At 40.8% G+C, this 18111-nt stretch overlaps 2 protein-coding genes across 2 annotated transcripts; one reads left to right on the forward strand and one right to left on the reverse strand.

The window, feature by feature from the left end:
- Positions 1–1680: 1680 nt before the first annotated feature.
- Positions 1681–13646, forward strand: LOC115681493 (actin cytoskeleton-regulatory complex protein PAN1-like). Its single transcript, XM_030605459.2, has 13 exons — positions 1681–1876; positions 3143–4262; positions 4830–5042; positions 5126–5352; positions 5885–5959; positions 6372–6443; positions 6520–6618; positions 6828–6899; positions 6972–7086; positions 8200–8268; positions 8632–8980; positions 10767–10893; positions 12614–13646. The coding sequence occupies exons 1-13, from the start codon at positions 1724–1726 to the stop codon at positions 13292–13294; spliced, it is 3372 nt and encodes a 1123-aa protein (XP_030461319.1). The 5' UTR covers positions 1681–1723; the 3' UTR covers positions 13295–13646.
- Positions 13647–15286: 1640 nt separating this feature from the next.
- Positions 15287–17719, reverse strand: LOC115681536 (amino acid transporter AVT3B-like). The gene has a single exon (XM_030605498.2). It carries the CDS (start codon positions 17576–17578, stop codon positions 16286–16288), a length of 1293 nt encoding a protein of 430 aa, XP_030461358.1. The 5' UTR covers positions 17579–17719; the 3' UTR covers positions 15287–16285.
- Between the last annotated feature and the right edge of the window lie 392 nt (positions 17720–18111).

Raw genomic sequence — 18111 nt, forward strand, 5'->3', positions numbered from 1 at the left:
TGCTATTAATTTGCCATCGACATAAGGTGGTAAAAATATTTTTATGCGTTAGTAGAACGGCGAGACATCATCCTGCACAAGTATTAGTGAATTTACTCATTAAGTTGTTTTTCCTCTTTTCAGGTCCGTAAGATGGAGGATGACGTAGAGGAGCTAGGATTAATCTCGGCCTTCACTTGTGATATGATTTATGCATGGACGGCTCGTGGAAAAAGGGCTTGTAAAATATGTTTAAGTAAAATTGCAATAATGTGTCTTGCCCGTTATGTTTTTCCCGATTTCCAGCTGTTATTATGTTTGGAATTGTTTATACACGTTTTCGAATGTGTTTAATAATCAGATGTTACAAACTAATACAATGTGTGCTCATGATGCTTGTCATAACCCCGTTGTTTGTTTAGCTTGTGATTATCCGGAATTAATTGCTTCCGCTTGTGCTTAGTCAAAGACAATAACGAAGGGAACGTCACACTAATAACCTCGAGGTGGGGTTCTTCACTCGAGATCATTTGGGGATTAAAAAAAGATAGAGGAGCAATCGCTAACGCCCATGCATAAAGGAAGAAAATTTCGAAGTATCGCCAAAATAATTTCGATTTTTAATATTTGGATTAAGAAGAAAAGCCAGGTGATGGACTAAAGCTAATAAATCTCGACAAGCTCGTCTTTTAGGATCCCATGTTCCTAATTTTATGGGAAAAAGCAACAAAAAAAAACCAAAATATATTTATTGTAACACATTTAGTTTGAACTTTTTTTTGTGACGTAAAAAACTTTATATTATGCCAACTGTGACATATTTGCCGTAGAATTTTTTTTTTGTCACATAAAAAATCCAAAACTTGTATCTATGTGATACATTTACCCTCAGTAATTTTTCAGTCAAAACAACGTCATTTTTATTTCACTTAAGCCACATGGGAGCGGGTGCCACATCAACATTGTTTGCAATCTAACGTCTATGTACGCAGTTTTCTAACGGTTCTCCTTGGCATAACTTTTTCCTTTCGTTTGGTCGGAATATAAATGTGCCAAAAGAAAAAAAAAAGCTCTTGGAATAATTGTGCCAAGTCCCTTTCGTTACTAAATGAATGGGCCGCCAATTGGGCCGGGAATCAACGCGATCTCCCCGTTCTGCCCCTTCCTTTTCGACATTATCACTAATCACTAACCCCCGCGATTAATTAACTTCTAATTAAGCCGATAATCAAATGTCGCTTCGTTCGAAGTCCCTGAACATTTACAGCATTACATCTCGTAGAGACCGTCATTTTTTCCTTCCCCCGTTTTCAATAAAAAAAAAAACATTTTCACAGGTTGAATCGGGAGAAAAAAAAAGGTCTCGGGAAGAAATTCGTCGTCGTCATCATCTTCTTCATCGTCTTCATCACCGTCTTCGTCTTCATCTTCATCTTCATCTTCGATTTCTGCTGCTTCTTCTTCTTCTTCTTCTTCTTCTCAGAAGCCTCGCTCTCCTCAGAAGCCTCGCTCTCCTCCGTTGCTCTCGCTCCTCGATCCTCCGATTCGACGGGGAAGCGGCCGTGAATCTCTGATCTTCGGAGGAGTGGTCGGGAGCGAAGGCACTGCTGCCGCTGCTGCCGCTGCTGCTGCTGCTGCTGCTCCTCTCCATGTTGTCGCTCCGTGATTCCTCCGCGCTCTGACCGGTCGGCGAGGGGGTTTCCCGAAATTGGACCGGGGGGGATCGGCGGCGTGCCTGTTGGCCATGGCGGCGTCGGCGCAGAACCAGCCGGCCAATGTGGATCTCTTCGATTTGTACTTCAGGAGAGCGGATTTGGATCGGGACGGCCGGATCAGCGGCCTCGAGGCCGTCACCTTCTTCCAGGCCTCCGGCTTGCCCAAGCCCGTCCTCGCCAAGGTGATCCCGGAATGTTTTGTCTCTCTTTTGCGGGGGGTTTTTTTTTTTCTTTCGGATGCGCGCGTCTGTGTGGTTGTGTGCTTGTGTCGGGTCGCGAGCTCGATTGCGTCGGGACGATTGATGCTTTCGGGCGGGAGGGAGTGGCGTGGATAGGGTTGGGAGGATGGTTTGGATGCTTTAAGTGGTTTTAGTAGCAGTACTAACTGTGACGGTCAAATGAGAGAGTTCTTTGGTGGTTGGTTTGAATTTTGGAGATGCAAATTGTTAGTGTATGGTCTTCATGGAAAATTGGAGTTCACATTGTAGATTATATATCAAACGTGAGTGGGATCGAAGTTATGAGAACTTAGATAACCGCTTTATCTAATTGTTTAGGCATTGTATATGTTACTAGCGTTCATTGGAGGAGTTTTGTGTGCGGCGCAGTTGCTTTCTTTACTTTCTTTTGCAGATAAAAAGGATCTAGTCACTGGGCATATCCAGAAAAAATTTATAGTATCTACTATATGAATCGATGTGTATGTTGTGATGACACACCTCCACACAGATACACACATTAAAATTCCTTGCCAAGGTGTGTTACTATATTAACATGTCAAGACTGTTCTTGACGACATTGTTATGTGAAAATGGAACCTTTTCATATTCCTCTAGATCGAGTTCCTACCAAGGACGGTGGCTGTTGTTGGAGGAAATGTACACACCTAACTGGTAGAGTCTAAGGAGTGCCTAGTGCAAAAATGTATGAGGAGTGCTTGCTAGGGTGAATAAATGATCGAAATTTGGAAGTTCATTGAAATCGATTCAGCATCTGCAATGAACAATGCCTGGTTATACAAGCTAAAAGGGTGAGAATAGAAGTATGATCTGAACCAACAAAAGAGCTTCGAGGAGTGAGAGGAAGAGATACACGAATGGATAAGGACGTCATATGAATGTTTTAACAGTGGCTTGTTCTCTGTGTTTTTCTATTTTTAGTTGGCAATTTTTTTTTTTTGGTAAAGTTTATTTCTCCATAGTTGGCTGTATATGAAAATGATGCATCATATGTGGACCCATTTGGAGGTTATACGAGTAAGTTCTACAATGGAAAGTCAACATTTGAATGGTGTTTCCTGCGTACATGTGAAAATGTGTTGTCCTTTTGCATTTGAAGATACTTTTTCATGTTACAACTTGCTAGTGTGGTCAATTCATTGAAGTCGAGGCCCTCTTTTAGAGATCCTAAATTCATCCTCATCTCTGACATCATTTTCTCTTTCGAAGGTATGGGACTATGCTGACCAGAATCGAACTGGTTTCCTTGGTCGGGCTGAATTTTATAATGCTCTTAAACTTGTAACAGTAGCACAAAAGAAACGGGAACTGACTCCTGAAATTGTGAAGGCTGCATTATATAGCCCAGCTGCTGCTAAAATCCCTGCACCACAGATAAATCTTGCTGGTGTTTCTGCACCACAACCAAACACTGGCACACAAGCAGCTGCTCCTCAAGCTGGCATCGTTGCTTCATTGACTCCCCAGAGTCTTGGATTTGGAGGGTCACAAGCACCTCTTGGCGTAAACTTGAGCCAGCAGCAGCTCTCTTCTCAAGCTAGTCTGTTGCGTCCGCAAGCAGTACCTGTTGCAGCTTTGCAGCCAACACAGGGTGCTCCCACCCAGGGTTTTCCCTTGAGAGGTGCTGTAGTGGGTCCATCTCTTCCGAACTCAAGCACTTCAAGTGATTGGACAGGTGGAAGGATGGGGGGACCTCCTAGTGGAACAGTCCCACAGGTCCCCAATAGAGGAGTTGCCTCCTCCATGACACCGCATGGATTTGCGATTTCTACATCAGGCCATGAAACTTCACTGCCGCCTAGGCCACAGGCCCCCTCTGCGATACCATCCAGGCCAGATGTTAGGGATCCCAAACAAATGGGTGTTTCAGGCAATGGATTTGCTGCCGACTCTTTTTTCGGAGAAGGTGCCTTCTCAGCAAGCCAACCTCAACCACGACAAGAATCTTCTGCACTCAGTGCACCTAACTCACCGGCCACTTCTCTTCTGTCTGCTGCTAATCAGCCTTTTGTTCGGCCAAATGCTCTTGAATCTCTGCAAACTTCATTTGCTATGCAACCTGTGGGTGGGCAACCCCGGCCAGCTCAGTCTATATTGAGACCGGCCCAGCAGGTCTCGGCTGCAAGTACATCCACATTTTCATCATCTGTGGTTTCACCCCCATCTGCTAATGCACCTTCCAGCCAATCACAGATGCCATGGCCTAAAATGACTCAAATGGATGTTCAGAAGTATACGAAAGTATTTGTGGAAGTAGACAAAGACAAAGATGGGAAAATTACTGGTGAACAGGCGCGCAACCTCTTTCTGAGTTGGAGACTTCCTCGAGGTAAAATGTGATAGTTTTTTTTTTGGATTGGCTGTTCTGCTAGTTAGCTATTTCAGTGATTGAAAATGGGCAACATCTAAACTGGTACTCTTTTATTCGCTTTAATGGCAATGTCTTTAGTTGAGTGTTCTGCTGGTTTTTCATCAAACTCTGGAAGTTGGAGTGACGATTCTTACTGCATATTGAAGTAAATGAAGCTTTAGATGTGTTATAGTGACAAATATAATCTCTTATATGAACTCTGGGTTTTATAAATTTTATTTTAGCCAATCTAAAGGCACTGTAATGAAAGAGTGATGAAAGAATGTTCTGCTGAACCCCAGAAAAAAAGTCATGAAGTGAAAGCTTTCGATTGTTAACTATAGGATGAATCATGAAACTTTAAGATGAGTGTGTCCTTTTATTTTGCATGATGGGCTTGCACAGGAATTTGGATTGGGCTTGAAGCATATGTTTGATTTGCCATTATGCATTATATTGTTTTTATTGGTTTTTATTTCTGGAGTTGATGCTTTATGTTTTTTGGACACATTTTCTCATCATCTACTGCCTGTTTGTGTTTGTCAGAGATTTTAAAGCAAGTGTGGGACTTATCGGATCAGGATAACGATAGCATGCTTTCTCTCAGGGAGTTCTGTGTTGCACTCTATTTGTTGGAGCGATATAGAGAGGGGCGTACCCTTCCAACTGTCCTTCCTAGCAACATTTTATTTGACCAGCCTGGTCAGCCTGGTCAACCATCTGTGGGATATGCAAATGCAGCTTGGTCGCAGGCATCTGGTACTGATGGAACAACCTCTTTATGTATTACTGCTCAAACGTTTCTGACATCATAATCAAATTATGCCTTTTGTTATTGGTAGGTTTGCAGCAACAAGGGATGGCTGCGCCTGGTTCTCAGCACATGGCACATTCAGCCAGAGGAAGGCCTCCCAGGCCCCCTGCTGCCCCTCCATCGGATGATGCGGTACAGCCCAGGCAGCAGAAAAAAGTTCCCGTGTTGGAGAAGCACCTTGTGGACCAGCTTAGTAAGGAGGAACAGAGTTCTCTCAGTTCAAAGTTCCAGGAAGCGATGGATGCTGATAAGAAGGTAATGCGGATCTTGGTTCATCCTTATCTGTTTGAAATTGATTTGTGATGTGGAGTGTGCTTTTGTTTGTAATTTGTATGTAGTTATTTTATGACCGTTTGAAAAGTATTTTGGCTATCTAAGAATTATCATATAACATTTGCTTAGGTACTGTGATTCGCAATCCAACATTCTCCATTCTGGCTCATAAGTTACATTTGCATGAACCATGCCATCATAACTTTGGATAAGATAAAATTAGTTGAAGTGGATTTCTTGGCAGACTATTATCAGTTGCATACGTGGTTACTGATCATATAGAAGATCTCCCTTGTGCCATACTGTCTTGAGTATAGATTGCTCTTCCCTTTGCATCTACATCAAGAAGTAATTGATGGTTTTAGTAGCAGCTGCCGTTCTGCAAAACTTTTGGAGTTCAGTTTTCTTGAGCATGATTTCAAAGATTATATAATCCCACATATGAAGATTTTTTCCTTTTTCTGTTTTCGGCGATGATTGACATATTTCTCTTGACCTTTTTTTTTCACTGTAGGTGGAGGAGCTGGAGAAAGAAATAATGGATTCTAGAGAGAAAATTGAGTTTTGCCGTACTAAGATGCAAGAACTCGTGAGTAATTTCTCTTCATATGAGCTTCTTTGTTATTGAAGGGAGTATGTTATTCAGGATGCGTACACTTCCAGTGTCCATCCATCAAATGATTTAGCTCGTGTGTTTTATTTTGGTATTGCCATTTTTTGACAATAACTACATAAACCTCTTACCCACAGAATGCTGCCCCCGTCATCCATTGTTATGAGTTGGTTTGACAATTCAGTGACTAGCAAACAGAAAAGCTTGATTCAGCTTATCTACCCACTACATCTCACTTTCACCTTTTGGATACTTTGTTCATGTCTTTGTCTCAATGGTCGCCAACCATCATTACACCATTCACATTCTCAACAAATTAGTGTTTACTTGGTAGTCTGAGGATATTATCTGTACATCCGGCCGGCCTTTGACTTCCCTTCTCTAATAGGTTCTGTATAAGAGCAGATGTGACAATCGCGTCAATGAAATCATGGAAAGAGCATCTGGCGACAAACGTGAGGTACTTGTTCAATGCTCATATCTAAATATTAGCAATTCTATCATAGTAGTCCTGACGTAAAAACCTATTGACTTAGGTGGAGACCTTAGCAAAAAAATACGAAGAGAAATGCAGGCAAGCTGGAGATGTGGCCTCTAAGTTAACCATTGAGGAAGCAACATTCCGCGATTTACAGGTATTATTTGTTGTAGTAGACTATTGACCTGACTAGGTAATTGGTTTTGGATAATTCATCTGATGTGTCGAGCACTTGAATTAAAGACTGGCCATTCAAACTAAAGAGAGCAAAAAATGGGAGCGACTTTATGTGGAATTCCCTCTGCTTGAATAAAATGGAGCTTTGTTTCCCTTTCAGTTAGATGTTTTTATTTGTTTTTCTTACAGGAGAAGAAAATGGAGCTGTACCGAGCTATTGTCAGCATGGAAAAAGATGGTGGTGCTGATGGTGCTCTACAGGTAAATATTTAATAGGTGGGCTTGTTTAAATTTTAAAGAAATACTTAATTTCCCTTTTTTCCCCCTTCTCAGGGCCGTGCTGAGCATATCCAGACTGATCTTGATGAGCTTGTGAAAAATCTCAATGAGCGCTGCAAGAAGTACGGACTACGTGCAAAGCCAATTTCTGTTCTTGAACTTCCATTTGGTAATTTCCTTCTACAATTCTCTAATTTTATGAAATTTGGCAGTATAACAAAATACTTCTGGTTACTGCTTGCTAGTTTTTTCTTGTTTTATTAATTAATTTAATGAAGATTTCAGTGGCTGTATTGTCTGTTTATTTTTCTTGTGAGAAGCAGATGACTTTAGGAGTGGTTGAGAAGGTCAACTTCTATCAACTCAAGGAATGATCTTACTGTTATTTCTATAGGAACTCAAGCTGCCTCTTTCCTAGTTATTGAGAAAAATTAACTTGGGTCTCATCATTGGACACTTAAATGATGCAAATGTTCATCATTCTGTCATCTTGATCTCTCAGTAGTTTGTGCATGAGACTTATTCCTTGAGAGAGGAGGAGAGATATTTTGTGTGATTATGAGAGGGAAATGAAGATAGACATTTAAGTTTTACCCAAACAGAGGGAAGGTAGACAAAGTATTGGAATCTTAGACCCGTTTTCTGGTTCAAAAACTTTTTGCAATCTCGAGAAAAAGATTGCAAATCATGTAGGTGAAAGAATGATGAATTGATTGACAATACCAGTTTATTTTTTTTTTCGAAAGATCCTAGATTTGGAAGCGGAGTTTCATCTTGACATGTATAATTCATCAACATTCCAAATACAATATGGTGGAAAGTGATCTGTAAACTTTTGTATGATTGCTGTGGGCTTGTTTTTTGAGTGTTGGAGACTTTCTTGATGGTTTTCTATGGTCTGTACAGTATCCACATCAAGAAACTGCTTCATCTTGTGGGGCATTCTTTTCACAGATAAAATTATCTGACAGCTGTATTGAGGTTGTGAGTGTTGTCTGTCCATTTGCAAAGATTCGCATGTGAACAGTGATTATTTCGTTTAGCCTATGTGTCACTATCTCGTCGATTAGCTTTGAGACATTTAAACATAGCTCCAGAATATTACTGAAAGGGGTGCTTCTTGTGCACTACATAATGATTACAGGTTATTGTGATCAGTTAAGCTCATCAATTTCATGTGCTCTCCTCTGTTATGTTTGTCTATTTGTTCTGTTTGTGTTCGCAAGAGTTTAGCTTCACTGATGCTTCTGGCTGCTTAATATTTCCTTGTCCATGGTTGAAGGCTGGCAACCTGGTATCCAAGAGACAGCTGCTGATTGGGATGAAGACTGGGATAAGTTTGAAGAAGAAGGTGTGATATTTTTTATCCTCCGTGTTTTTTGATAATGGATTTCCCTTTTTTCAGGTATTCTAATAGGAATTGGCCAATAATATTGAGCTGTGACCTCTCTACTGTCTCATCCCATTGCATGGAGGATTTTATCATTGAGCTAGCATACAGTTATTGGAAGTTAGGATGTAGTGAGATCTAGTCTGACATAATTCCTTCATGGATTACATTGATGCATTGGCTGCATCATTTGTAATTTCAATGTCAAAAGATTGTATGTAATGGTTATCAGTGGTTCTATCATACTTTTTCAGTTCTGTAGATTTATATGCAAAATAATGCTTCTGCAGTTTTTAATGATGTAGCTATGTTCCATCAATTCAGGTTTCACATTTGTCAAGGAGTTCACGCTTGATGTACAAAATGTCATAGCACCCCCTAAAGAGAAATCTTCATCAGCTCAGGTAGCAAAGCCATCTGCACATAAGAGCCCTGTTGCCCCTTCATCACCTCACGCAGATGTGGACAAAGAGAAGCCTTTGACTTCAGATGGGCATGTAGTAGAAAATGGAATACACCACAAAAAAAGTGAAGATGGCACACCCAAAAGTGCACCGAGCAGTCCTGCAGCTACAAGCACAATTGAAAGTCCCTCTAGAGATTTTGCGCATGCTGGCTATGGAAAGACAACCACTGAGGATTCTTCATTGCATTATTACAAAGAAACTCAAAGGTAAAAAATATTAGTACAATGCAATGCCACAAATGCAAAGTGCGTAGGTAAATCTTTCGGTAATTTTAGCACATGCCATGTGTCTCAGATAGTAGAGGTAGAATGCAGTTTGCTGTTACAGCAATGTAATTGATGTCTTAATGTCAAAATCTAGGTCCTCCCTTCGTTACTGTTAGTTTATCTGCATATGTGCAAATTGTCATTGGAGAACTTCATCTGCTTTCTGGTCGATGGAGGACGATGTTAGATGCTGAGTCCCAAAGTAGTGAGTCACCCTGATTAGATTGAGAATTTGGAGAGAACTCAAAATGAATGATAACTCAGAACGAGTAAATACTTTTAGGCATGACGCTTTTATAAGCATCACCTCTAACATTTCTTAGGCGTCAGACTTAAGGGAAGAATTGCAAGACACTATTCCTAAGTGGAGATGTAATACAATTTGATTTCAATATTAACGATATATATATATATTCCTCCTCGAACTTGAAATAGGAAACCTAAATAGAAAATGTTATTCCAACTTGAAACAGAAGTAAGAAACATGATATTCTAGTTCAAATAAAAGGCTGAAATTATAATCCTAATAAAGCTCAAAGTCTAATAGATTGTTGACTAATTGAATTTGGAGAAGAATCTTAATCCTTTAGGACTCTTAGTCGAGTTGTAATGCAATGCCAAAGGTCAATCTTTTCTAAAACTTGATTGTAGCATTGGTATTTAGGTCTCAAACCACTCATTTGATGTTATGGGCTGCATCACTAGTTCCACAATGCTTGGTGATTGGTTATTTATTTGTCTTTTGGGACACTGGACAAATGCTTCTTGATTTCAGCATATGCTACCCCCTAACTGTTTAGTGGGGTTGTGATAGACGGAGGAGTGATGTTAGCAAAAATGAGTGGTTAAATTAAATGCAGATGGACTGGTGTTCTTTGATGTTTGGGTTTCTTGACGAATACTCTCTCCCTCTCTCTCTCTCACTTAGGATAGGATTGACAATCCATTTTGATTCAAGATTATTGCCTGCATGTTTTCCTTTTGTGCTACAGTACTCATTACATTTATCCATGGGAGGATAGTTTCCGGTAGTATGGTTCCAGCGGGGATGTGGTTTCTGTTTGATATTTTGTATAGGAAGAACATATATATTTATGTAGTTTCAGGTGTATTTAAGACACCCTAAGAAAAGAGTTATCCCTAATTCGAAATTAACAATGGCTTGGTACTTAATGTTTATTCAGAAATAAAAATAGCCCATTGAATGTAAGTGGTTTCCTTTTCCTTTTATTCCCCTGTTAAAAAGGACAATTCTTTTCCAGCCCCTCATTACATTTTTCCATGAGAGGATAGTTCCGGTAGTATGGTCCCAGCGGGGATGTGGTTTCTGTTTGATATTTTGTATAGGAAGGACATATACATTTATGTAGTTTTAGGTGTATTTAAGACACCCTAAGAAAAGAGTTAGCACTAATTCGAATTTAACAATTGCTTGGTATTTAATGTTTATTCAGAAATAAAAATAACCAATTGAACGTAAGTGGTTTTCTTTTCGTTATCTTTCCCTGTTGAAAAGGACAATTTTTTTCCAGCTCAAAAGGGCATTGTGATTCGTTCTTCGTTTTATTGTGAGGGATCTTCACCTTGCTTTTTACCATTATACCTTACATCCTTGATCTTTGCAGTGTTGTGTGGGAGGTGGACCTCTTTTGTTATGGTGTGATCAAATTCAGCAAGCCAATCTTACTTTCACTGACAATTGCATGTGTACTTTTACCACATGCAGTGATCATGAGGCTGCTGGCTCTGTCCTCTCTGGGGATAGGAGTTTTGATGAACCAGCATGGGGAACATTCGATACTAATGATGATGTAGACTCCGTGTGGGGATTCAACCCAGTAAGTTCGAGCAAGGTAAGATTCTTCTTGTACCATCTAGTGTATGCTTACATGTTCCAAAGGTTGGTTACTTAATGCATCTTATTATCTGAACTGCTGGGTGAGTGCCCACATACATGAATTATGAGGATTTATTTTCAACCAATTGGTTTGTTCTGGGTAAGCATAGACTTTTCTTAAAGTTTCATTCTTTTGATTTTATAATCTGGGAGATCGAGTCAATTCTTATTGTGAATAGAGAAGTTGTCAAATTGTGTGCCAACTTATTGAGCTTGGATATATTGGTTCTTGAATTGTTGAGGGTCTTCTTTATCTCATTGTATGTGTATTTTAAGTATCGCTGGTGTGGAATTTGGAGCTGAGCTTTGTTGTCAAAATCATGTTTTTTTTATCTTAAAGTTGCTTAATTTAAAAATTGAGAATTGGGAAAGTGAACTATTTTGGGAATATAAAAGTAAAATAATGTGTTGACTTGTTTGACTAGTTGAGATTGCTGACTTGCTAGATTGAGCTGCTATAAAATATTCCTATTCCATTTGTCATTCATCTTCAGAGAGTTTTTCTCGGTCATTGTGAGAAGATCCAGCTCACCTCGATCATTACTCGTGATCGAGTTGCTTGATTTTTAGTCGAGCTTGAGCTCAAGCTACTTGAGTGACTTGTTGAGTTGAGCTTGAGATCACCAATGCTCAGCTCGATAGGCTCACTAGCCTAATCAAGCTTCTATTTTTTTTTTTGCAAAAAATTTAATTACAGAGTCAGTCACAAAGATCTACAAAATATTTTGCCCTGCAATTATATAATTTCAGGGTAAAGGAAAATATTCGAGATTATTTGTAACTTGATATTGTTTTCGAGTTGAGTCGACTCAAACTTAAGTATCTTAAATTTTTATTCAATTCGAGCTTGAGCGGGAATTAAACTCATTGAATCGAGAATGTGAGGCGAGTTGAGGTCAGGCTAGACACTGAATTGCCTTGATTACACCAGCTTGATTTCACCCCTTTGTTTCATTGGACTAGTAAATTGTGTTTCAGTAGCTTTGCCCTATAGCTACTGCAGTCTGCAGATCAGCAAGCAACAGAGGAGTGGCTCTACTGAGATATGCATAGAGTTGCTTCTTCTAATACCCTCGTGTCTCTTTTAAGGCACGATTACTGTTTCTTTTGATTCTTATTCATCTCAGATTTTCTGAACACTGGCTGACAAGTTCCCAAAATCATTTTCTGTAATTGAGATTGTGATCAATTAGAGCTTGAGAACACGGCACAGTAACCTCTATTTAGTTCTGGATATTCGAGGTAGGTTTGATTTATCTCTGGAAAAAGCAAATGTCTCTAGACATTTGATTGACACTCGATAAAAAGTTATGTTAAAGGAAGTTGTGTTTGTATTTTCTTTTAATATGATTACATTTGTCATGTGTATGTCATCGTCATGTTTAACATTACATTGCTTAACCAGGTAATCTATACTTCTTTTTGGTGTCTCCTCACTCATGGTTGGTGTCGTTGTAGCTAGGTTATGAAATCTTATGTTTCTATGATTGGATCTTAGGATTCAATTAATGGGCATCTTTCAGAACCGAAATAAATGAGTAATTCTGATGACCTTAGTGCTAACTCTCTTCATACTTTTCATCAATTGCACTTCCATATAGTTATAGCTGAGTGGTCAATTTCCCTTCTGCTCTATAAAAATTTCATCATGTTTTCACTTTTCGTATGTGATGTAGGATACGGATCATGAAGGACTCAAAGATGATTACTTATTTGGATCGATGGAATTTGGCCTTAATCCTATCCGGACTGGGCCGCCACAGGCTGGTTTTCAGAAGAAGAGCATGTTTTTTGATGAATCTGTTCCCAGCACACCACTCTATACTTCAGGCTTTTCTCCAAAATACAGTGAGACATCACGGCCATCATTCGACAGCTTCTCGGGTCAGAAGAAGAGCATATTTTTTGATGAATCTGTTCCCAGCACACCACTCTATACTTCGGGCTTTTCTCCAAAATACGGTGAGCCATCAGGACCGTCATTCGACAGCTCCTCAAGATTTGATTCTTTTAACATGCACGACAGTGGAGTCTTTTCCCAGCGCGACGCATTCTCGCGGTTTGATTCTTTCAACACGCAAGACAGCGGAACCTTCCCCCAACGTGATATATTCTCAAGATTTGATTCTTTCAACACACATGATGGCGAAAGCTTTCCCCAACGCGAAACATTAACGCGATTTGATTCAATGCGCAGCAGTGTCGATTTCGATCATGGTCATGGTTTCCCGTCATTTGATGATTCGGATCCTTTTGGTACTGGTCCATTTAGGACTTCCAAGGAGAGTCAAACTCCAAAAAGTTCAGATAATTGGGGTCATACTCCAAAGAGCTCAGATAACTGGAGTGCCTTCTAGCTGGTGAAAGAGTCGTGCCTCATCACTTCCTGGACTGAGCCGTTGAGTTCATCAAGTGGTTTGTTTGTGTCGCATCTTGTTTCGCAACCGATTGGAGGACCATAGAGTATTCTCTTGTATTATTTTTTGTGTGTATTAGTAGCTTTTCAGTGATCTGTGCTTTATTTTTGGCAGCTTCGACGATGGATGATATCTTCTCTTTCTTCCTCTTCTTGTCCTAGTGTTCTCGAATTCTTCATTTTCCATGTTCTACTGATTGAGGATCTTAAATTCTTTATGTCATACAACAGCTATAGGGAAGCTGTTTTGATCCCGTTCGGACTGTTGGATGAATAAAATAGTTTTTGCGCTAGCTTCCTTTGTACTCTATTGCAGTTCGCACTACTTTCTTACGCACGGATTGCTTCGTGAATTGTAATCTAATTCTTCGATTTGAATAGAATCCAAGCGAGGACAGATCATTTGTGAGGAAGTGTTTTCCTTAATCTGTTTCTATAGGTTAGGTATTATTTGCAGTTGGTTAAAAGGTTGATCGAGTATTATTTTCCCTGGCGGGTGTCTAATTGATGTCGCGATTTCTGCAATACCGAATTGCTGATTGATGACTCTAAGCAGTGTTGAGCAATACGCATTCGTCGAAGAGTGTTCCTCAGCGACGGTTCAGTCCTTTGAAGATTCGACCTTCCTTCGAGATGTCAAACTGGCAATCTGAGCTTTTCTACACGAGCTTCGGCGGTAAAAAAAGGCTTCCATCCTTTTCAGTCATCTTTTAAGTTTACTGAGTTTTATGTGGATGAAACGCAGCTGTCCGTGCGCAGGTTTCTTATACTGGTCCAAACAAAAGAAGAGTCACCGTCGCACTGTACTCCATTCCAAATCCATGTCCTCGAAAGGAAGCCAACTGGAAGCCGCCTTTCAAGTTTGAAACGTAATTAATTCGCATCATTCCAAATTCATGTCCTTATCAAAAAGAAAGCTCCCTTTCAAGTTTGAGCTGTAATAATTGGCACTGGTACAAATTTTCAAGGTTCGGATTGTTGAAAATCGATTGAATCTCAAATTAACAAATATGAATCGTTCATCGAAAACCTCTGAAGTCAACAATGGAGGTATGACATATGTATTTTGAATGCAACTCTTTTTAGGATGGTGAATCGATCCCTTGAGAATTGTCAACAAAATATGTGTCTTGACAGCTGTTTTTAGTTTTCTCTTTGCTTATTGACTACGGCACGTCCACAGAACATTAGCTCATCTATAAACTCATCTTTTGTTATCTTCAAAGGACTGCTCTTCTCATTGATCGATCATTAGCTCTTCTGGCACGAGAAAATGGTTTGACTGGGAGGAAACGAGATCGAGGCCTCGACACTCATTTATTAACAAGAATCTACAGTTTTCAGATGAGAGCCAAAGATCAGGGGCCACATACGTTGAGAAAGTTACGCCCTTGCGACTACTTTTCCTGAGTACAAATTCTTGCGCAGTGCGTGCCGACAGGAGTTTTCAACCCTTCACTAATGCCGGCACAAAACTAACGAAGAAGCAGACATGGTCAGTTCATCAAGTATTGATCATACATTCATACATCTCTGATCTCGCAACTCGGAACACTCCCTGGCAATTCTTGCCGTGCACGAGTTTCAACTTTTCATTTCCCTTTTCTTTCTCTCTCTTCAGACTGAGGAAGAAGATTGACAAAGAAATGTCAGTGCCGTAAGATGAGAAACACTTGCGTGAAGATGAGCACTTTACCAACTTGAGGAATGCCCTATACCTCGAAAACTCTCATTGCTGAGGTTGTACTTTGTTTACTCGAATGGTCTAAACCGTTCGAAGAAACCAATTGGACAAGAATGGCGTGAAATCAACCCACGTTTTCCTCGAGAGAACACAGAGCAAAATGAAAGTAGACATATGAAAGCTCAGTTAACTTATCATAACGACACAGTACTTAGTTTTTAATTTGTCAAAGAAATGAATCACCCGAGCAGACACTGAGATAAAAGCTTTCTTGAAAGTTGTTGCACGCCTTTGGGATATTTCGACCCCAAGTGAGCACGTCATTATACACAAATCAAAAATTGCTACAGTTGAGAAGCAACCCTGCTATGTGTACTTGGGTCCATTTCTTTCCTTTTTCTTTTATACAGAGAAAGCTCACCTCACGTAGGTGTATCCCAAATTTATGACATATTCCGCTGCTCTCACGGATGAGATTTGATGCAAGCCACTTCAAGAACTAACAGTATATTAATTTGCATCCTCACGGTAAAATGTCTACTTTTATCTCCCCGAACTGGAGCATATGTTTCGTATGACTCTTTGTAACACCGAACTTCTTCAAATCCCCTGTTTCACCAACAAAAAGGTATGCACCATCAACCATGCTTTGCATAGATGTTGAGATTGAGTGCTTCGCAGGGATTAGAAACTGCGCAGGGTCTTCCACTTATTAGGGAATATGGTACGGGAACTCATAAGTTCCTCCAAGAAAGTAATGAAAAAAACTTCTTTACCATAAACTCTTGAAGGGGTGCCCAACTTTCTCCCAAAACTTTGCTTCCAGTGAATAGATGTAGTTCATAAGCATACCACTATGAGCTCTATCTTTATTAACTACTACTCTGTGTAGAATTAATTCACTCAACCATCGCTCAACAGGAAAATAACGTAACCAACAAACTGATTGATCAAACAAAGCATTAATCTAAAATGCTTCTCAAAGTTGACAAAGTATAGGAGCGTGTCGCGATCTGAAAATCAGTAGAAGATGAGAGTTGAGAACATGGAAATCGTATTTACATTTCAGATGATTCTTGCTTAGCACACCCATATATGTACTGCTTATTGGATTTTTTCCAAAGGATAAACAAATACTATGCGCTCATTGATTTTATTGTGCAGGGAAAGAGGCCATTCTCGTGATAGAGTGATACAAATGTTTATCATGCCGCTACACTCTATGAAACTTGAAAATGAAGCTCAAAATCATACCTTCGTGGAGAAAATTTCCACGAGTGCATACCAAGTCCCTGAAATACCTAGCACGACTCCCAGCACAATAATCCCCACGTCCACACTCCAGCCTTTCCAACTCATCTCTTCCTTGCACACCAGAAAGTGAAACAGAGATGGCAACACAAATCCCAGTCCACAGCATACGCTGCTTCCGACCAATGACAAGAAATCCCCAAAGTTAGGCACCAGCAGGGCAATCAAACCCACTACTAAAACCAGCAGCCATCTCAGCCAAATGCAATATCTTCCGCCCCAGAAACGCCTCTCCACAATTTCATAAACTGGGTGCATCATTAAAGGGAAGGTAAAAAACAAATTGATACAAAGACCCAGTTGCACCATGGTACTAATCAAGCCCTTCCCCATGTTAGCCGTGATTATATCTCTGGTGTTTTCGCCAAACGCCAGGTAACCCAGCAACCCGAATCCTCCGTATATCAATGCAATAAAAGCCATCGCAATGGCCAAGATCTTCCCGAACTTACTCTTATCTTTCATCTCAGACTCCAAAGGCAACGCCATGCCGATCCCTTCAAAAGCATAAACAGCCACACCCATTCCATAAAAGAACACAGACAGACCCCCAAAGGCCTGGACCTCTGCCCCGTTCTTCCAAATAATACCCACATCATCAATCATCACCACGCCCATAGCTCCGAGATCGACTATATCGGCGAAAATGCTCAGAGGTGCCAAATGCGTCAATGTTTTGATTGAATTTAAGCCCAACTGGAATGGCAGAGATCCCCATATATAAAAACTCTTCGCGGAAATACCCCATATCTTTGAACTCAAATACGCAGCCACACGCCTATCCGAGCCCGAATTAAACAATTTAGCCATCGTATTGCCGATATAAATCAAGTAACCGACGCAAAACCCAGCCTGCGACAACACCATCATGATGTCGACAACCATTCGGCCGATCGAACCGCACACCGCGAACCCCAGATCGCCGAAGCACGCGATTTTCGAGAACCCGTCGACGGATTCGAGCTTGCGGCGGGTGATGACCACGCGCATCATGCAGTGGTAGGTCAGGGCGGCGACGGAGAAGAGCATGAGCAGGCTGGTGAGCCACCCGGTGCGCTTGAACGCGTACGGCAGGCCGAGGACCCCCGCCCCGACGATGGCGATGAACACGTTGGCGAAGGTCTTGGCCTGCGAGGACAGAGGGCGCGGCTTACCCAGAAGCGGCGTGTCCTCGCGGGGGAGGGGCTTCAGGGTCTGTGACGACGAGCTCGCTTCTTTGTCGAAACCCATGTTCGGAATCCGACCCAAGATCGATCCGATCACGTCCAAATCCGAAGTGGGTCGCGGCCGTATGGATTCCTGCCGAAGAAAGACGCCGACTTTTTTCGATTTCACGCGACAACCGGCGGCTTTACAACATGCGGGTCAGGCTTGCACTCAAATTCGAAAGCGATTCCAAGTTCTTGCGAGGAGATGATGGAGGACTCAGAGGTATAAGCAAGAACGACAGAGACGGCGAGCCACGATGGTTGGTTTCGATTCCTCCTTGGGGCTTCAGCTTCTGGGTCGGTGATGATGAAGATGAAGATGAAGATGAAGATGGTGGTGGTCTGAAAATCTTGGCAACTGTAGGAGAAGATGATGATACAGAGGAAGGAAGGGAGGAGGAAGGAGGAGGAGAGAGAAGGAAGGTGTGCTGATGGAGTTCCTGTGGATTGTTTGGCAACTGTCTATTCTTTGGGAAAATATATTATTATATATACATATATGTATTTTTTTTATTGTTTTTGGATGATCTGATTTCAAAAATATCTAATAATTTT

This window comes from Syzygium oleosum, unplaced genomic scaffold (assembly GCF_021117445.2).
Source record: "Syzygium oleosum isolate NSW1041296 unplaced genomic scaffold, Sole_v2.1 Sole_v2.02, whole genome shotgun sequence".
NCBI classification, from domain to species: domain Eukaryota; kingdom Viridiplantae; phylum Streptophyta; class Magnoliopsida; order Myrtales; family Myrtaceae; genus Syzygium; species Syzygium oleosum.